We start from the raw sequence: 21,399 nt of genomic DNA on the forward strand, positions 1-21,399 counted from the left end.
AAAATATCATCATATGAGATACTAACATTTGGATGTAGTAGGAATTATGGTTACACACAATTTATTCAAACTTGAATTGAACTCAGGACATATTAAGATCCATGAATTTTTCATTTACATCTTTTACATAGTGCTGAAATACATACGAGGGAGAAAAGGAAGCTTGATTCTGTCTATTCTGAAGTCTATCCCCTTTCCCGAACCTCACTTCACTCCGAGCCATTTACTCTGCCTTACTTCTGCACTCACTGCCAACGGGCTTTTATTTATACTTACGCCCATAAGCCTTTCTTTTCCCAACGAGCTCTGCATCCCTATAGATACTTTAAACGTCTCCTGGACATGGATCAAAACCTTGAATTGAAACTCACACACATTCTCACATATGGTGACTTTTTTTTTCCCTTCTCAGTGATTCTATCAAGACTCAGATGGACATGTGGATTTTTAATTTATTCCGTCTTATGTATATGGCTGTTTCCTTTGGTGATTCCAGGACTCAAAAGACTCAATAGTTAGTACACATGGCTAGCGTTTATTAGAGCGACAGTTACAGAGCTGGGCTGGAGAGACGGCTTGGGCGGACAAGGGCTTGTTTAGCAAGCATGAGGACCTGAGTTCGGATCCCGGAATCCATAGAAAAGCCAGGCATGGTGGCTTCCATCCGTAACGTCAGAGCAGGGTGGGACTGAAGGTGGTGGGTGGGCACACGTGGAGCCCTGGAGTCCAGTGTTGAGGACTGGACCCAGAATCTTAAGTATGCTAGACAAGTACTCCATTCCTGAGCCACATCCCAATCAGTGTCTACCAGTATTTATTTTCTTAGAAAAATAACTTATATTTCAAATTGAAAAAGATGTCCTGTGGGAAACTCAGTTTCTTGGAGTTCTGAGTCATGTAACAAGTAAAAGCTGCTTCCTGTGTCTCTTTGCTTTATGATATTTGGGGCTTCTACCTCTCCCAGTCGCCTTCTTATGATGTCATGCAGTGTCTTGTTTCCTTTCCCGGTTGCCTTCTTATGATGTCATGCAGTGTCACCTCCCTGTCTATTTCCTTTCCCAGTCGCCTTCTTATGATGTCATGCAGTGTCATCTCCCTATTTCCTCTCCCAGTCGCCTTCTTATGACACCATGCAGTGTCATCTCCCTGTCTGCTTCCTTCCCCAGTTGTTTTATGACATCATTCAGGGTCTTCTCCCTGTCTCCTGCCCCATCTGCCTTCTTCTGAGTCTTCTTGATTAGATATGCCTGCCAAATTTCATTCCTGTCATAACGGCTCAGTGTACAATTTCAGGAGAAACTTCTCTTGTGGGCAGTTCTAGTTCCTAGGTCCCCTCTGAGATGGGAGGCAGCTACAGAAAGTGTGAACGTGTAGCTTCCACCCTAAGAGCTACTTAAAGACACGTGAGCCACAAAAGGAACAAACCTTTTTATGTTTTAACTTGAAACACTGAAAAGAGAGTCCACAAATATTAAAAAAGATCTTAACCACAAGTTGGGAATTACACCGAGTCAAAGATTACCTAAAACCTCTCTCAAACTGCTAAAAAAAAAGTGGATTTGAAAGAACAATTTGCCTCTCACACATATGCAATTGTAGATTTTTTTTTTTTTTTTGGCCCTGGATATTTGTACTAAAGCAGAAAGTCAAAATATATTAGTATCAGGGAAATGTTCTGGTAGAAGCTGTGGGAATGGGAAGTGTTATCTCCTATTGACCATACTACTGAAATGTAGGACCCATTGCACTGGGGCACAGCATCCAGGGGAACAACTGACAATGGTGCTGGGCCTGCATGTGATACAAGTCTATACGCCTCTATAGAGCGTGGATGCTTCAAACTTGGTTTGGGGGCTAAAATGAGATTTGTCTTGCAATGAATGACCTGGCTTTATCCAATGCGCATCAAAGAACTGTTTATATACACTGTGTGGCAAGACTGTAGACAGTGACCATGGTATAGGTGACATCCTAGCAAGAGCAGTAACTTCTTCATGTTTTATGTGACTTCTGTAAAATGTAAGAGTGGAGACATGTTTTCAGGAAAATACAGAAATTTTACAAATGATTCCTTGCAGAGATACCCATGTTTCTCAGGCTAGAGACATAGTGCAGAGGACTGAGTTCAGTTCCTAACACTGTATCGGGTGGCTCACAAGTTCGTATAACTCCAGCTGCAGGGAACCTGGTGCTCTCTTCTGGACCCTGCAGGCATTGCACCCACACAACCACATACCCCATACATAGACACACACATATGTACATAACTGAAAATAAATCTTTATTTAAAAAGATGATTTTTTTGGTTTTTCGAGACAGGGTTTCTCTGTGGCTTTGAAGGCTGTCCTGGAACTAGCTCTTGTAGACCAGGCTGGCCTCGAACTCAGAGAGATCTGCCTGCTTCTGCCTCCCAAGTGCTGGGATTAAAGGCGTGCACCACCACCGCCTGGCTTAAAAAAATGATTCTTACCGGGCAGTAGTGGCGCACACTTTTAATCTCAGCACTCAGGAGGCAGAGGCAGGCAGATCTCCGTGAGTTCGAGGCCAGCCTGGTCTACAAGAGCTAGGTCCAGGGAAGTTAGGGCTGTTACACAGAGAAACCGATCTGCCTTGAAAAACTAAAAACCAAACCCAAACAAACAAACAAAAATCAAAGTTGATTCTCAGTTGTGGTCTTATAAAATCTGTATAGAACCGGTCCTTTAAAATGACTGGCTAAGGCGCAGTGGGTAGGAGCTCGTGCAAGCATCAGGACACAAGTCTGGGTCCCGGAAACTCATATCAAAGGTGGGCTGCAGCACCACACGTCTATCATCTGAGAACTCACGCGCAGCAAGATAATAGGTGGATGAGAAGCTTCCAGAAGCCCTGGGGCCAGCTAGCCAGCACACGCAGCCAGGAACAAGAGGGCCTGTATCAAACAACGAAACAAAAAGCAAAAATGCTGGTATCTTAGGTTGTCCTTTGAGCCCCACACATGAACATGCACTAACACAAGAATCAAGAAGACCCACACATACACACATGGATTTAAAACATTATTTGACAGCCCGGCGGTGGTGGCACACACCTTTAATCCCAAGCAGAAGGGGGGGGGGGATATCTCTGTGAGTTCAAGGCCAGACTGGTCTACAGAGCAAGTACCAGGCCAGACTCCAAAACTACAGACTGAAACCCTATCTTGCAAAACAAAAACAAACAAGCAAACAAAATTATTTGATAAAGTAAAGCTTAAACATGATTTTCCAGAAGCCTTTCCTACATATGTTGTATACGTGACACACACTACTTTCAGGTACAGAAGTTGTTGGGAAATGTCTGTTTATGGAAATAAGTTTAATAAGCAGTTTAAAAAATTCTTTTCCCATAAAAGATAACCATTAGTCACCAAAATCTGGATTAATCATGCCAAAAGCAGTTAATGTGACAATAGTTCCAACAAAGCCTCATTAAGTAATTCATTCGAGCTGGGCGGTGGTGGTGCACGCCTTTAATCCCAGCACTCGGGAGACAGTGTTAGACGGTCTCTGTGAGTTCAAGGCCAGCCTGGTCTACAAGAGCTAGTTCCAGGACAGGCCCCAAAGCTACAGAGAAACCCTGTCTCAAAAAACCAAAAAAGAATTGATTAAAATTCCTTATTTAGGTGCCTGAGATTGAGATGATTGAGACAGGCCCTCATACACTGAAAGACTCTAAATGCATTTGTAAGCCCCTTCAACCTTAAGACATTTTTCTAAAACCTTACACTCACTCTCTCTTGGAAACGGGACAGTCGCCCACCCTACACACACACACATGCTGGACTGCTCATCCTCCTGTGTCCTTGTGAATAACCTTCAAACATAACTCCATTCTGGGAATTGAGACAAAGACAACCCACAGATGTTGACTCAGTTCCTGATGTTCGATTTAGTCACTGAAACAAGGTCAGGAAGGCCACAGATGCTCCCCTTATCTCACCTGACCACGCAGCTGTTCTCCTACCCTGGAATGGACCAATCACTGCTAGTGACCTTTTAAATAAGCCAATCCAATAAGTTGGAAAACAACCTTCAGGTTCCCCCCTTGTGTCTGTGGCTTTTTGCTTTAAAAGATGGGCTGTAACAGCTATCGGAGGTCCTTCATATCCCGAACCTGAAGGGCCCTGTCATGACAGAATAAAAATCCTCTTGCTTTTACATCAATTGTGGTTATGGGAGTGGTGTCTGGAGCAACTCCTCCCCGATGTTTGGACTTCTAGGCCAACAGCGCTACTGAGAGTGCACTCCACCTGCGGCCCAATTAGAATAACTTAAAAAGAACAAAAGACTCTCGCTCAGAGCACCAGGCCAGTAGTATTAGTTTCATTTTTTTAAAAGACAAATTTCCAGCTAGAGCTGAAGGCTTAAGGTTCTTGAAAATAAGTCTAAGTAATTTAGACTGGTATTTAGACAGGTATTTTCAGTTTAGTGGTACTTTGAAGAGAAAATCACCCTTTTTGGGTGATTCTGTTAAATTTGCTGCAAGACTTCACAGAAAAAAAAAATTTCCTAAAATCTCAAGTGCTTAATTTTCTTTCTATTGGTATTTTTCTGTCCAATAATGACTCTCAGCCAGGAAGTCAGATCAAGTTTTGTTTCGGTCTTTTGGTGTACACTTCATTTACGTGTTGCTGTGACGCTAGGGAGTTACTGCTCTTCATCCCATTGTCACCTGCAAAACATGTCTGCAGACGACGTCACTATTTTAAAACATTACCCATTCCTTTTATGTGTGTGTGAGCACAGGTGTACACCTGCCAAGAGGTGTGCACCTGCCAAGGCAAGCTTGTAGGGTCAGTGGACAGTTCTCAGGGGTCAACTTTCTCCTTCTACTTTATGGGATCTGGAGAGGGAACTCAGGTCCCTCTCAGGGCTTCAAATGCCTCACTTGGCTGAGCCCTGGCATCAGCTTACGTAGGCAGTTTTGTAGGGGCGATCTTCAAACCCTCCTACGTGACTCTGTGACAGGCACGGTAACTCTGCCAGCTCCTCAGTGAGGCTGCCTGTTGTCCGCACTCTTCTCCATTGAAGAATCAGTGATCCAGAACAAAGGAAGGATGGAAGTGCACTGCAGGCACACCTAAGGCCAGGGATCATTGCAGAAGAGGGGCAGAAAGGCTGCAAGAGCCAGAGGACCAGGCTTTGGCTGTGAGGTCAAGTCTCCTAGGAATGTCAAAAGATGCACCCACTAAGTCTCATCAGTAAGACTGCCTAAAATATGAGCCAAACAAGGACGACACCAATAGACATGCAAAGTGGACAGAGGAAGCCGGGAGGCCTCAACCTACACAACCAACTAAGCTAAGCAACGCTGGGGTGGGAAAGCTGCCCCAGGAGGGCACGATTGCTTATCTAACATCTGGTCAGTCCTGAAAACACACTTATCAGCAACATTTTGCAGACTGAACAGTTTGTATTTATGTATTTACAAATATGTGTGTCTGTATGTATTGTATATAACAACAAAGAATGATAAGAGGTCATGAATTTGGAAGGGAGCAAGGGGGTTCTGTGGGTTTGGAGGGAGGAAAGGGAAGGGGGAAATGTGATTATAACAAACAATAAAAGCAATAATTGATGGCATCAGAACAGACAGGAGGACCAATGGAGCCGAATAGAAGACCCGGATATCAATCCACACATCTTCGAACGCCTGATCTTTGATAAAGAAGCAAAAGATATCAAATGGAAAAAAGAAAGCATATTTAACAAGTGGTGCTGGCATAGCTGGATATCAACATGTAGAAGAATGAAAATAAAACCATATCTATCACCATGCACAAAACTCAAGTCCAAATGGATCAAAGACCTCAACATAAAGCCAGCCACACTGAACCTCATAGAAGAGAAAGTGGGAAGTAAACTTGAATGCATTGGCACAGGAAACCACTTCCTAAATATAACCCCAACAGCACAGACACTGAGAGAAACAATTAATAAGTGGGACCTCCTGAAACTGAAAAGCTTCTGTAAAGCAAAGGACACAGTCACAAGACAAAACGACAGCCTACAGAATGGGAAAAGATCTTCATTAACCCCACATCAGACAGAGGTCTGATCTCCAAAATATACAAAGAACTCAAGATATTGGACAGCAAAAGATCACATAATCCAATAAAAAAAATGGAGTACAGACCTAAACAGAGAACTCTCAACAGAGGAATCTAAAATGGCTGAAAGACACTTAAGGAAATGTTCAACATCCTTAGTCATCAGAGAAATGCAAATCAAAACAATCTGAGATTCCATCTTACACCTGAAAGAATGGCCAAGATCAAAAACACTGATGACAACTTATGCTAGAGAGGTTGTGGGGAAAAGGGAACACTTCTGCATTGCTGGTGGGAATGCAAGCTGGTACAACCCCTTTGGATGTCAGTGTGGCGATTTCTCAGAAAATTAGGAAACAGACTTCCTCAAGACCCAGTAATACCACTTTTGGGTATATATCCAAAGGATGCTCAATCGAGGCACAAGGACATGTGCTCAACTATGTTCATAGAGTTTTGTTTGTCATAGCCAGAACCTGGAAACAACCTAAATGCCCCTTGACTGAAGAATGGATAAGAATAATGTGGTACATTTACACAATGGAGTACTACACAGCAGAAAAAAATAACGACAGCTTGAATTTTGCAGGAAAATGGATGGAGCTAGAAAACATTATTTTGAGTGAGGTAACCCAGACCCAGAAAGACAATTATCACATGCACTCACTCATCGGTGGTTTTTAAACATAAAGCAAAGGAAGCCAGCCTACAAACCAGAATCCCAGAGAACTTAGACAACAATGAGGCCACTAAGAGAGACTTACATAGATCTAATCTACATGGGAAGTAGAAAGTAGAAAAAGACAAGATCTCCTGAGTAAATTGGGAGCATGGTGACCTTGGAGGAGGATTGAAGGGGGAGGGAGAGACAGGGAGGAGAGCAGAGAAAAATGTAGAGCTCAATAAATATCAATAATTAAAAAAAGAAATAATTGAAACAAGAAAGATGTGGAACTGGGAGGGAATGGGAGGTAAGGAATGGATCTGGGAGGAATGGGAATAAATATGATCAAAATATATTGTATGGATATACGACGTTTTCAAAGAATGAATAAAAATGTATTACAAGAAGGATGGAATTTATATTCCCGTGGCTCTCAGCACAATTCCCTCTGTGGATATGGTGGCATATGTGCTTAATCCCAGCCCTTGGAAAGAAACAAACAGATCTCTATGAGTTCCAGGCCAAACCATCTAAGAAACAATCAAACAAAAAGCCTCAATCTTTTTCCTCCCCACATGCTTTCATTTCCACTTGATGATATCTATAGCAAATCACAAGTACACAAGTTCACGAGTCCAAGGCAGTATCACCATTTCACAAACGATGGACAGTGTCTCGCAGGCATTCTGCCACGCTTTTTCTCAGGCTGTTGAAGAAGGTATGAGAGCTGCAGTACCCACTTGTCTGACCACTCAGATCCTCGGCAACTGTGGGGTGTCCAGACTACTGGCAAAACAGCTCCGGAAAGACAACCTACTAGGACGAAAGGGTTATCTACAAGGACAGAATGTTCTGGGATCTTTTATAAAATGGCACTTATGGATCTACCTACTACAAAGTTGAGCAACACATCTACTATATAAATACTTTGATTTTGGACCAAATTTTAATGTCTCACAGGCAAAATCAGACCATAATTTCAATTTGAACACACAGCATAAATCTCTCGTCTCTAAATTTCAAACCTTTCCCCTGCTTTTAGGAAACATAATTGCATAATTCAAACTCCTTCAATACTGTGACCTAGTTCCCCCTCTTGATGTTATAAATGGCTCATGTAACTATGGTAACCATCTAGGGAAAATGAATGTTTTCCTGGTCAGCATTATGCAAAGTATAACATATGCGTTATTTTTTCTCTGTGTGACAACCAAGGGGACAAAATGTTTGCCTTTTTCATTAGTTATAGGAATAGTATGCTGAATTTCTTATAACGCAGCTCAAGTAATTTCTGGCTCCTTAATTCACATGTTTTAGAGTAACTTTTTGCTATTAGTAGTTAGTTATCCTAAGTGTTGAACAGTACTGCTATAAAACTCAAACCTGAAATATATAGACTGCATGTAGCATTTTTCGGCAGAGAAGCTGGTATTTCCCTAACTTTGTCCTATTGTTCTAGCTAATGTCTTTTCTTATTTTTAATTTTGGAGCCTGTCCCGGAACTAGCTCTTGTAGACTAGGCTGGCCGCAAACTCATAGAGATCCACCTGCCTCTGCCTCCCGAGTCCTGGGATTAAAGACATGTGCCACCACTGCCCGGCTATGTTTTTTTTTTAAATATTTATTTATTTATTATGTATACAATATTCTGTCTGTGTGTATGCCTGTAGGCCAGAAGAGGGCACCAGACCCCATTACAGATGGTTGTGAGCCACCATGTGGTTGCTGGGAATTGAACTCAGGACCTTTGGAAGAGCAGGCAATGCTCTTAACCACTGAGCCATCTCTCCAGCCCCCGGCTATGTTTTCTTAAATGAAAAAAAAAATCCTGCTAAAATGAAATCATGTCTCCAGGATACACTTCCTTCCTTTACCAAATACGATTAAATCATGACGTCAAGATTTGGCGTAAGCACTTTCTTCATCTGCAGACGAGCAGCACAAGATCCACATCAGGTCCAGGCCAGTCTCCATTCCCAAGACACAGTGGATTTGGTGAAAATGACACCAAGTTACATAGAGTTTATTCTTTTTTTTAAGAAAAAATATTTATTTATTTATTATGTATACAGTATTCTTTCTGCGTGTATGCCTGAAGAGGGTACCATACCTCATTTCGGATGGTCGTGAGCCACCATGTGGTTGCTGGGAATTGAACTCACGACCTTCGGAAGAGCAAGCAATGCTCTTAACCGCTGAGCCATCTCTCCAGCACCCCCCCCATAGAGTTTATTCTTATTGTTTGTTTTTTTCTGGGGGGAGCAGCGGGGGACACCACTTGTACGAGGTTTCGTCAGTTGGTGAAGACTTTCATATATATTCTTTATAATTAACTAGTGTATGCTAGCTGTATTTAGAAAGCAACTAATATGCCTTAAAACTGAGCTCAGCCGGGCTGTGGTGGCGCACGCCTTTAATCCCAGCACTCAGGATGCAGAGGCAGGCGGATCTCTGTGAGTTTGAGGCCAGCCTGGTCTACAGAGAGAGTTCAGAGAAACCCTGTCTTGAAAAATCAAAAAGAAAAAAAAAAACTGAGCTTAGTGGAGATATAGACCATTAATTCGCAGGTCTATTGGTTGCTTTTTCTAGTGATGAAGTTTTGGGCTTTTCAAGAGAATTTAAAATCTTCACAGGACCATCCAGAACAATTATCCCCTAAAATTAATATAAACTTCGAGATTTCATGGACTCATTTGCATTAGGTACAAATACATTTCTATGGTGAGTTGTCAACTGGTGGCCTTTATTATGTTTAGAAGACAAGGCCTCATTGTGTAGCTGGCCTGGAAATCCCTAAATTGATAGGGGCTGACCTTGAACTCACAGATTTTTACCTGTTTGTGCCTCCAGAGTGCTGAGATTAAAGTAGTGTGCCACCACACCAGGCTTGGTGACCTTTTGATATGAGATTTCATTTACAGTAATTTCTCCCATGTTTTTAAGACTGCTTTTCAACCATCCAAATATCAGAAAAACACTGCCATTTCATTAAACTCAAGAGGGAATTAAGTGCTCTTACCGGTTTGGGAAAGACCTCACTAACCAAATGAAATGTTTGAGGCTTGATTGTATTCTGTTAAACCAAATGTGGAAAGATTAAATGAGACAGGAGACAAACATAAAAATTTAAATTATAAAAAAATATAAGTTAGAGTAATGGCAATATATGTCTAAAATCTTGTTATCTCTTATCTGTTCATAGATAAAGTATTTTCATATTAGTTTTCTTATTGCACATATTGGGCCTTTTGCTCGTACATACATATGTGCACCATGTGGTTGCCGGTACCACAGAGGTCAGAAGAGAATACTGGATCCCCCTGGAATTGGAGTTATAGATGACTGAGCCACCAACACATACCACGAGGTATATTACCAAAATTTCCATAACAAGCAATTCTTTTCCCACACATCATTGAGACAAAACTTTACTGAGGGGAATTTGAGCAGAAAGTAGAAGTAGGGGTACAGTAAGGGACCCTAAACTGCTAAGTAACATAGACCCTTCGGCTGACTGTTCAGTGGTCTTGTAGAAGCCCTGCCTTTAAAATTTTTAAAAATTATTTTATGTGTATAAGTGTTTGCTGCATGAATGTAGGTGTACCCATCTATGCCTGTTGCCCACAGAGGTGAGAGAAGGGAGCCAGATTGCCCTGGAACTGGAGTTAGGGGTGATTGTGAATCACCTTGTGGGTGCTGGGAATTGAACCCAGGGCCTCCAAGAGCAATAAGTGCTCTTAACCACTGAGCCAACTTTAGCCTCTCACATAAGATTTTAATAGTCCACTAAGGGTTAAAAAAGAACAAGGGTTATAGATTAAACAACACAATGACAATGTTGACCGTGGGTGGACGGTATACAAACTTTTGTGTTTGGAAGTTTTCATCATAAAAAGTTTAAGAACATTAAGCTGGGCTGTAGTGATATTTTGTTTATGTTTTAACAAATAAAGCCTGCCTGAAGATCTGAGTGCAGAACTAAGCCATGAGAGACCAGGGAGTGGTGGCATATACCTTTAATTCCAGGACTCAGGAGACAGAGAGATCTCTGTTAGTTCAAGGCCGTCCTGAGCTACACAAGATTGAATCAGTCTAAAAGAGAAACAGAGTTCACACAAAGGTGATCCCAAAAGTTGGGATCCCAGCACTAGGGAGGTGGAGACAGGAGTGATACAGCTGAGCAGAGAAAGGACTATAAGGCAGGAGGAGACGGGAGCTCAGTGCAGTCTGAGGTTTGGTGTAGGTAGATGCAATCAGGAGATGCAGTAGGAACAAGCAGTCTGAGGTTTGGCAGAGACAGGATCGCCTCTTCAGTCTGAGGATTTGATAGAGGTGAAAGGTCTCTCTAGTGGTCTAATATCTAACTCCGGGTTTTTATCATTAAGAACAATTAGAATCCAGGCTACACTGTGCCCGGTAGCACAAGCCTGTACTCCCGGCACTTGGGAGATAGACACACAAAGATACCCTCAAGGCTGAGGCCAGCCTGGTCTGTGGCATATTTATATGAAGATGGCATGATGGGGCCCTTTACTTTGTATGCTAACCTAAAAAGTATAATTAAAAAAGCCAAATCCAAAAAACTAAAAACAATTCAGGGCTGGAGATAAGGCTCAGAGAGTCAGAACCCTTGCTGTTTGTTCTTAGAGAGGGTCGGTTTCCCAGAACTCACACGGTGGCGGCTTACAACTGCTCGAAATTTTAGTCCCACAGGATCTGACACCCTTTCAGGCCTCCTTGAGCACCAGGCATGTACATGATGAACATTCATGCAGGGAAGACACTTACAAATCTTTAAAAAGGAAAAAAATAAAAAATTAAACAGTAGAAGAAAGGATTTTCTAATTTAATTGGCTTGATTCAAGCAGAAGCTGATTTTTTTTCCCTCAGAACTTCTTGCTAGTTTGCTTTTAATTAGTTGAGATTGTTCCTCTCATCTCATATAATATTAACAAAGGATATAAACGTTTTATTATAAAGGAAATAGGCTTGGAGACATTTCCCATTAGGGACCTAATGAATCTATATACTAGATTTAGTCCAGTAATTTAAAGTCAACTGAACACTAATTTGGGGGCATCAGCTGCTTATCATTTTCAAGGTCAGCATAAGAACAGAAGACCAAAGAAAAATACCTCCTCCCACCACAATTAAATATGGTCAATTTCTATATTGTAGAGAGTGGGAATTTTTAAATTCTGCATGTGGAAGGGCTAGGAAACCCAAGTTGAAGAGGCCACATGACTGGCTACTTAGAAGAAAAGGACAATGGTAAATAACTAGGCCCAAGCCTTGGGTTGAGGAGCTACCTCGCCTACTTGTCATCTGCATGCAAAAACTTTCCCCACGCAGGCTGCCAGCAGGAGGTCAGGATGAGATTACCAGTGGAAATTAAAATAGCAAGAGAGGTACATCTGCAATCATTCACACGTTATCGTATTTGAAGTTCATATACCCGTCCTAGTAGAACTACAGTACAAGAATGCTTTTCAGATCCTTTCTTGACACCCAGCTTTTGTTGTTTTTGTCATTCTCGGGAAATTCTGCACCACTGACTCTCTTACTTTCCACACATCGTGTCTGCCTGAGGCGTGCAGTGAGCAGGTTGGATAAAATCCATAGGTCCCCAGTGCCTAACTCCAATCAAATAGAAACACTGCGTCTTGCATTAATTCGATCTTGCAGGGGGATTAGCTGAATCAAATTTGTGGGCAAACAAAAGTCGAGTCCTGGTAAAAAAACAAAACAAAACCACCAAACAAACAAACCCAAGTTACCTTCGATTCTTAGCAATGCTGATTTTCAATAAGACTTGGCTCTTGAATATGAAAGATTTAAAGAATTGCAGGAAGAAAATTCGCCCAAAGTCGTCAAAAATTCAATTGTTTTCTGCCTGGGTTGACTTTTAATAACCGAGTGGTCAAAATCCCCTAGTTAAAAGACCACACGAAGCGTTCTCAGTCCTTTACAATATCGCCCTTGTCCTCGGGACGCGGATTCCGTGTTGTGTGTTACGAAATTCAAAATTTCCTCCAGACCAGACCTAGATTTCCATTGGTATGCCAACAGCTGCTTAGCTCACACCGCTAATCGGAAGCGTTCTGAACTGGGCGTGCAACAGGTGCAGCGCTGCAAACCAGGCAAGGGGACCCAAACTTAGCACTCTGCATTTTCTTTCACACAAATACGCCGCTCCCAACAGGGCTTACAGGGGGGCGTTTCATCAAAATTCGGCGAGGACTCCTACTTACACCGGTTTCTTTAAAAAACAAAACTCATTTATTTATATACATCCCGGAAGTCGACCGGTGATTACAACTAGCTCCTCCGCCTGGCATTTCACTGACAGTAACTCGGAGAGTGAGCCTGAAAAATCGCTCACACAGAAAGCACCGCACTCGCTGGCTCTTTGGATTTTCAATACCATCTGCACTGCTCACCTACTCGTTAGTGATAAAACCGAGTGAAAATAAAACGTGTGAGTGTGTGTGTGTACGCGCGAGCGTGTTCCTCATTCCGCGACCAAGCCAGGTCCTCGCTGGCATTTGATGTTTAAGCGATCCGATCCTTAAGGTGGTTTTGGGGGGGGGGCAGTCTTGCAAGCTTCTCCCTAAACCACACGTGCAAGGCGCTCGAGGAGAGGAGCAGACCCTGCCAGCCACCCCGGCGCGGGGAAAGGGGACCGCACGCCAGGCGGGGACTCAGGGCGCACCGCCTACCTCCGCGGTCAGCCCCGGTGCTCGGCGAGGCCGGCAGCGGCGGGAGGTGACCGGCCACGGCCGCGGGGCGCTCGGCGGGAAGTCGCCGCGCATGCCCGGAGCCGCGCCCGCTGCACCCTGGGTCGCCTTCGTTCCCGCAGGCCTCACTCGGCCGGCAGCGCCCAGGGGCCCCGCTCGCTGTCTCGGAGGCTCGCGAGGGAGGCGCATCCCGGATCTGCCAGATGGAGGCAAGGTCGGTACCACGGGGTCGAGCGAGCCAGGCCGGCGGTCCCTCATCCCGGTGGGGTACAGAAACGAGAAGCCGGCCGCCTGGCCTCTCGGGGACAACCGTCGGACTTGGGGCGAAGGGGTCGGCGCAGCCATGCGGCCCCTTTAAGAGGGGGCGGGGCGCAGCCTGCCGTTTGGCCGCCCTCCGCACCCTCCCCCCCACCCCGGGCGAGAGTTGACAGACCAATCGCCCGGGTGGCGCAGGGAAGGCGGGAGAATGCGAACCCTCCGGTAGGGCGATAGGGGCGGGGCCCCGGCCTTATTAGGAGTGAGTGCCGCGCAGGCGCAGACGCGGCCGCTGGCTTAGGGGCGGGGGCAAGTCCACTGAGACTCCGACCAGGCACCGAGGCTGATAGCGCGGAGTGAGGGCAGCGAAGGACTTGTCACGGGGATCTGGGCGACCGGGCAGCTCCGGTAGTGTCTGGGGACTCCCGGGGTGACAGCCCGTGTCACCGCTCGGGAACCCGGCGCCATCGGCCGCGGGGAACCCCGCTGCTCTCTTTCCCCCGCGAGGGAGGGGGCCGGAGGGAGCCCAGGTCTCGCCCCGCCCCTGGGCTTGTTCCCGCGGGGGCGGGGAGTGAAGGTTTCTTCTTGGGGGGGAGTGGAGATCTGGGGACTCGGCGGTGCCCTCTCGAGCGGCGGCCGTGTCCCCGCGGCGCCGGGCTGCCGAGCGGAGGAGCGGCGGTCGTGGCTGTTGCATGTGTGGCTGCTGGATGCGGAGGCGGCGGCGGCGGCGGCGGCGAGGAGCAGCAGCAGCAGCAGCGGCGGCGGCGGCGGCGGCGCCAGGATGTTAGGGCAGCAGCAGCAGCTGTACTCGTCGGCCGCGCTCCTGACCGGAGAGCGGAGCCGGCTGCTCACCTGCTACGTGCAGGACTACCTGGAGTGCGTGGAGTCGCTGCCCCACGACATGCAGAGGAACGTGTCGGTGCTGCGGGAGCTGGACAACAAATACCAAGGTACTTTCTCTCGGGTGACAGTGTCGGGGAAGTGCAGCGAGCGATCTGGTGGTGTGGGACCGGGAAGCGGGGGGTTGGGGGGGTGACTGCAGACCGGCCTCGCGGCCCTCCCTGTCCTGACTGCGGCTGACCGGGACTTCCGAGAGCCGCCCGTCAGCCTCCGCTGCTGCAGCCTGAGCGGCTGGCTGCAGCTGCCGCGGACGGGAATCAGCCATTTTAAGCGAGCATTTGTTCCGGTGCCCGCCGGCTGGGCTGCCGCACGCTTGTCCTGCCCCGGGCTGGCGAGTGTGCAGTGGGGCGCGGGCTGGGCTGGGTGCTGGGCCTGCTGGCCCCTGCCCGCCGGGCCCCCTCCCTCTGCGAGCAGATGCATTGGAACGTGCGGGGGGAGGGGGCAAGAGGACGGCGAAGGTGGACTTGGGTGACGGTCCCCCTCCTCCCCTCCCCTCCGGCTCCTGGCGTGGCGCGGGACTGGGACAGTCTGTGCTCCCCTCTCGCCCCGGGGAAAGTTCCGGGCCGTCCGGTGCCTCAGCCCTTCCTCGGCTCCTGCCAAATGGTTAAAGGGGGAGGGGTCCCCCGCAGGGCCGGGCGGAGAGGGTGTGTGTATGTCTATGTGTGAGTGTGTATGTGTGAGTGTGTCGGTGTGTGTGGCGGGGGAGGGCCTCGGTCTAGGGGCGGGGCCTGCAGGTGTGACGTCGTATGGGCGGGGCGCGCGCTCCCGCGGGCCTCGGCCACGGCGGACTGCACGGAGGGGCCTGAGTGGACTGCGTGACTGCTCGCGGGGCACCTGCTGGGCGGGGCATTAGATGCTTGGGCGGAGTCAGTGTTGGGGTGGTGATGTTTCAAATCTCTCCTACCCAGTTAATCAAGGCGCGGGCACTGCTCTGGGACTGTTCGCTGACCCCGGCTCAGCGTAGGTTCCGGGCTGTGTGTCACTTCCGGACCTCTGGAGGAAGTGGGTTCGTTGGCTGGGCAACCACCTGGCGTCCCTGCACCCTTAGCTTCCTCCTCCACCAAGTTTAAACGAGGAGAAAAGCTTTTTTTATATTTTTATTTTTTAAGGGGGAGGGTTGTTTGTCGTCAAAGAAACTAGGGCAGGAAGTCATCTTTAGGGACTGTAGTGCCTTTCTGCTGCTAGGACAGGAGATAAGTGGGGATAAGTTCGTCCTTTAGTCAGGGGACAGCCTAGACCTAATGTGGACCGGAAGAACAACTTGTAGCCATTCTGTTTTTCCAGACATGTCACCAACTCTGTGACTTAAAACTGTACTCCACCTCATGGTGACATTGTTTTAGTATGTTAGAACTCTTAGGTGCCTCAACCAACAATTTTGTTTTCTGAGTCTTTGGTAAGAATAATTTGTTGGGAAAAGACAGTATTGTTTGTACCGTATCTTCACCAGGTTCAACATACAAAGTAAAAAGAAAGTGACTTTTATAGATAAAATTTACAGTGCTAAAGTAACGTATTCAGTTTATTATGTGGAGAATATTTTGTTTCAAAGCTGTCTTCAAGAACACACCTGTTTTCAAATTGTTTGAATCTTCTCATTCCCAAGGGATTGAATTCAGGGTACACACAGGTTAGGTAGAGGATTTGCCACTGTCCTAGAGCCCACTCCACCCCCACCCTTTACAGCATCATCCTGTGGGTTTTTTTCTATAGACATGGGGGACATACATGAATGGCAGCCTAGCAATGGGACGCCTGCTTAAGAAGTCTGTGCCAAAGTTTGTAGTTTGCCTTATACTAATATTTATAGTTTTCTTTAAAGGCACAAAATTGAGACTGTTTTAGGTTGTTAGTGACATAATCTTTTGACAGGAAAGTCTGTGATTCCAGTTCTCTATAATTGTCATAAGTTGCTCAGGTAACATGAGTAGTGAACCTTATAGGACTGAAAGGTCTGTACAAACCATCAGCTCCTTTCTGATTGTGCCTAATTCCAAGATTAATATAAAACTAGTAGTCTAGCTTCTTTCTGCTCTGTGCACTTAGTTGCTAAGCCTAACTTCATAGTTTTATTTTTGTTCAAAGCTTTATGTGTTCTTGTGTTCTTGGTTCAGATTTTATTTTCACCGATTCTTAGGTATTTTCTGATGCAGGGGTCAGTGCTTAGTGAGGGAGCCAAAGAAATTGCTCTTCACCTGTCTGAGTCAGGAGTCACTGAACAGTCCATTAAGTAGAGAAATACAGAAAAAAAACAATCAAATTAAACATTCATTGCAGGATATGGTTATTAGAAAACTTTTATGGTTTCCTCAGCCTTTCATTCATAATTTTCTAGGGAAATGGTGACCTTTGAGCTAGAATGTAACATGTAATCTGAGTTCCTGTCATACGGTGTGTGGGAAGTGCTGTAAGATCAGATGTACAGATTTGGCAGTTCTTCTCCTCAAGGGCTTGCGCTGTGTAATTTTTTTTAAGTGGCTGTGTATTGATCCTAGGGTCTCACATGTATGGCAAGCATTGACCATTGAGTTATCCCCAATCCTGTTTTTACTGTTTATTTTGACCCAGGAGGTCACTGAATTATCTAGACTGGCCTTGAACTTGTGATCTTTCTGCCTCATTTTCTCAAGTAGCTGGGATTACCAGCCCCAGACCCATCCAGATGAAGGGAAAAAAATCTCTATCCAATAATATGGGCTGAGTAAATGGTAATTTTTTTATCTCACTGTATAATTAAGGTGTCTTTAAAACAAATTTTTGTTTCAGTAGAGTGTCAGTGTGCAAGTATGACACAAGGAACTCTGGTGAGTGCATGCATGAGTGCTTATAAACACATGCACACACAATGTAAAAAATAATTTACAGCTATGATATGCAGATGGGAGTACTCTTGGTACCTTCAGCTTTAATGGTGAAATTGCCCATCGAGTATTAATACCTGCAAATTTTAGGGAGAAGGGAATCCCTAAATGTGCTAATTATTTGCATTTGTTACCTGATTTCAGACAGCCACTGTATGTATTTTACTTATTTAACATTTCTGCTCTTTACAATTGGAATATAAATCAGTGGTATGGGATATAATAGTAATGACATTGGAGCTAAAACAATGATATGCTACATAGTATTGGAAAGTAGAGTTAATATTTTTTTTTTTATCCCCAACAAGACTGATCTCTTTGGTATAAGCATTGTGCCTTATATGAGTAAGAAATAGAACAGATTTGAATAAAACTAATTAAATTTTTGGCGACTGGTGAAATTGTGTGTTCTGGTGACTCAGCTCTTGCTTGTTTTAAAAGTGTCCAACTTTTTATACAATTGCATTAGCAGCTTCAACAAGCATAGACTCAACTGCTGAGTTAGATACAAAGGTAGAATGATCCAGTGCTGACTTTACTGTAATTTTGGATTGGCTTGCTCTGTGGATGCCAAGAACAACAGATCTAATCTAGAAATAGTTTTGATTTTCAGAATTTCCCCTGTGATGCTAAAATCAAAGAGCCATTAAAACTAAAATGACAGGAAGCTAAAAGATGCTGATGCCTGCCTTTGAAAGTGTCCAGGGGTAGGATGTGAGAATTACGGTAATTGTCTCTCTGGAGTCATGTAACAAATCACTGATTGAGCTGTAAATCCTACAGACATGCAGGTGGGTAATAATCTGTGGCCGAGACCCAGAACCACCTCAAATTTTATGGCTGGAGTTCGGCGTGTAAATTTTGTATATAGAGTTGATTTGATGCTCAGATAAAGAATAGGCAATAAGGAACTCAGCAAATTCTAAATTAGCATGTAGGTCTTACTTACATAATACTTTTGACTATTAATTTACTACATGCCTGTGTGTGTGTGTGTGTGTGTGTGTGTGTGCTGTGAAGGTTTCACATCTTCCTTTATTGTTTTTCACCTTGTTTTTTGAGACAGGGTCTCTCACTTGAGCTTGCTGATTTAGCTAGATGCCTCTGAGCAGCAAACCCCAGGGAGGCTGTCTGCATCCCTGGCACTGAGGTTACAGGCACACAGCCACACCGGCCTTTTATGTGGTGCTAGGGATCACTTAGGTCCTCATGATTATGTGGCAAGCACTTCCCAGACTGGCTGTTTCCCTATTCCCCCTTACCTTTCTTAATACAGATAAGTAATATTAAATGTTTATGTTCTTCTCGTTAGTTTACCTTGGGTTTCTGTTGCTGTGGTAAAGCACTGTCACGAAAAGCAACTTGCAGAGAAAAGTGGACAACTTTTGGGTCACAGTCCCTGTCTAGGGAAAGTCAGGACAGGAACTCGAGCCTGGAACCTGGAGCAGGAACTAGAGCATAAGCCACGCGACCTACTGCCTTGCTCCTCATGGCTCACTCAGCCTGCTTTCTTATGCAGCTCAGGATACCTGCCCAGCGTTGAAAGTGTCCACAGTGAGCTGGGCTCTCTGTATATCAATCGTAATTCAAGAAAATGCCCAAAGGTTGATCTTATTGAGGCATTTCTCAATTGAGAAATCTCTTCCTCAATAACTCTAGCTTCTGTCAAGTTAGTAAATTAACCAGAACAATCTTTAAAAGTTTTTAAAATTACTTTTATTTAGCCGAGTGGTGGTGCACACCTTTAAATCCCAGCACTCGGGAGGCAGAGGCAGGCGGATCTCTGAGTTCTAGGCCAGCCTGGTGTATAAGAACTAGTTCCAGAACAGTCACCAAAGTTACAGAGAAACCCTGTCTGAAAAGAAGAGAAACAGCAGAAAGGAAAAAAACAACTTATATTTATTTTGTGTGGGAGAGCACATGGATGCATATGTGGGGGTCAGGACAGTTTGCAGGGGTCAGTTCTGTGCTTCTACAATATCGTGACCCAAGGATCAAACTGAGGTTGTTGGGGCTTGCAGAGGTGGTTCAGTGGTTAAGAGCACTGGCTGTCCTTCCTGGGTTCAATTCCCATTACCCACTTGCAGCTCACATGACACCCTCATACACACATGCATGCAGGTAAAACACCAACACACATACATACATGCATAAATAAATAAGTGAGCGGATGAATAAGTGAATGAATGAATGAATGAATGACCAACCAACCCAAACTGAGCTTGTCAGACTTGATCGCAAGCTCCTTTGCCTGTTGAGCCGTTTGTTGCTGCGTACACTTTCATATTAGATGAGGCGAATTTGTTTGAGAGTAATGTTTTTAATGTGTATATGCTGTCAAGTGTGGTTTCTGCTTTAATTCTATCTTGAAAATGATGTGTGTGCTAATATGCCATAATATTCTCCTTTTCCCCTTTTTTAGAAACTTTAAAGGAAATTGATGATGTCTATGAAAAATATAAGAAAGAAGATGATTCAAACCAGAAAAAGCGCCTACAGCAGCATCTGCAGAGAGCGCTGATTAACAGCCAGGAGTTGGGGGATGAAAAAATTCAGATTGTCACACAAATGCTCGAATTGGTGGAAAATCGGGCAAGACAAATGGAGCTGCACTCACAGTGTTTCCAAGATCCTTCTGAAAGTGAACGGGCCTCAGACAAAGGAAAGATGGATTCTAGTCAACCTGAGCGGTCTTCCAGAAGACCTCGAAGACAGCGAACAAGTGAGAGCCGTGACTTATGTCACATGACAAATGGGGTTGAAGACTGTGATGATCAGCCACCGAAAGAAAAGAAATCCAAATCCGCCAAGAAAAAGAAACGTTCCAAGGCCAAGCAGGAAAGGGAAGCCTCGCCTGTTGAGTTTGCAATAGATCCCAATGAACCTACCTACTGCTTATGTAACCAAGTGTCTTACGGGGAAATGATAGGCTGTGACAATGAACAGTGTCCCATTGAATGGTTCCACTTCTCATGTGTTTCACTCACCTATAAACCAAAGGGGAAATGGTACTGCCCAAAGTGCAGGGGAGACAATGAAAAAACAATGGACAAAAGTACTGAAAAGACAAAAAAGGAGAGAAGAGCGAGGTAGTGAAGGCAGCCATGTTTTAAAAGGGTTGTTTGTCTTTTATATAATTGGTTTACTTTCAGAAAATGTTTTAGGGTAAATGCATAAGACTATGCAATAATTTTTAATCATTAGTATTAATGGTGTATTAAAAGTTCTTGTACTTTGTCTGTGACCTTAATTTTCTGCACTAAATTACCAAATACTTTAAGCCAGGTAGGCCTGAGAGCAGGAAAGGAGAGAGTGGAAGGAGCAAGCTTCAAGTGGCTTCCCAAACCACGCCCATTTCATTTTCACCTCAAATTTCCATGCTGGTTTTGGGGTAAACACAAACGTTTGCTAACATCTCAGTTCGGTGTGCTTCAAAATTTTATGTAATGTTGGATTTCTCTGTGTCAAGTTACCTTGGTGATTTCAAATAGCAACACTATCCTGTTTAGAGGTTCTTATTGGCCCCGTGTATCTATACGCCTGTTAAATCTCTAGTCCTCCAGAAATCCCGGGAACTAGGGAGAAGTTACATGGTTCCAAGTGGAGTAATGCACTCCTGAAGTATTTGCTGCTGGTTTCCTTGGGAGCCTTTGATAACTGTCAGTTGTAGCATCCATAAATGCCCTACTGTTTCAGAACAGATGCACTTCAGCTAGTGCTTAATAAGGGGCTTGTTTTGTTTTGATTGGGACAGGTAAGACTAGTTAGAATACCAAAACTCTGCCATTGGCTCATACTGGCATGGTATCATGGTTCAAGGCTGAACAATTTGAAGATGTGTCTTGATATTTTCCATGTGACCCACTGCTGGGATGTGTAGCCAAGACCTGTCAGTGGGAAGAGGGCATATAT

General features: G+C 44.8%; 2 protein-coding genes across 2 annotated transcripts in view; both read left to right on the forward strand.

Annotated features, from left to right (window-relative positions):
• LOC146890612 (uncharacterized) overlaps positions 1 to 13,971 on the forward strand; it is a 31,699-nt gene extending 17,728 nt beyond the window's left edge. The window contains exon 3 of the mRNA XM_087900954.1: positions 13,363 to 13,971. Coding sequence (XP_087757080.1) covers positions 13,363 to 13,963 — 601 coding nt within the window. The 3' untranslated portion in view covers positions 13,964 to 13,971. The remainder of the gene's footprint in view (positions 1 to 13,362) is intronic.
• A 356-nt stretch (positions 13,972 to 14,327) lies between these two features.
• Ing2 (inhibitor of growth family member 2) lies at positions 14,328 to 20,724 on the forward strand. The gene is made up of 2 exons (XM_048455797.3): positions 14,328 to 14,676; positions 19,910 to 20,724. The coding sequence occupies exons 1-2, from the start codon at positions 14,508 to 14,510 to the stop codon at positions 20,578 to 20,580; spliced, it is 840 nt and encodes a 279-aa protein (XP_048311754.3). The 5' UTR covers positions 14,328 to 14,507; the 3' UTR covers positions 20,581 to 20,724.
• The last annotated feature ends 675 nt before the right edge of the window (positions 20,725 to 21,399 follow it).

Source organism: Myodes glareolus, chromosome 23, assembly GCF_982192425.1.
Source record: "Myodes glareolus chromosome 23, mMyoGla1.1, whole genome shotgun sequence".
NCBI lineage: Eukaryota > Metazoa > Chordata > Mammalia > Rodentia > Cricetidae > Myodes > Myodes glareolus.

What these genes read in the sequence shown, in the direction of transcription:
- Ing2 (XM_048455797.3), top strand. Translation starts at nt 14,508, where the DNA reads ATGTTAGGGCAGCAGCAGCAGCTGTACTCGTCGGCCGCGCTCCTGACC. An exon ending in GCTGGACAACAAATACCAAG is followed by an intron (nt 14,677 to 19,909) that starts GTACTTTCTCTC and finishes CCCCTTTTTTAG; the next exon opens with AAACTTTAAAGGAAATTGAT.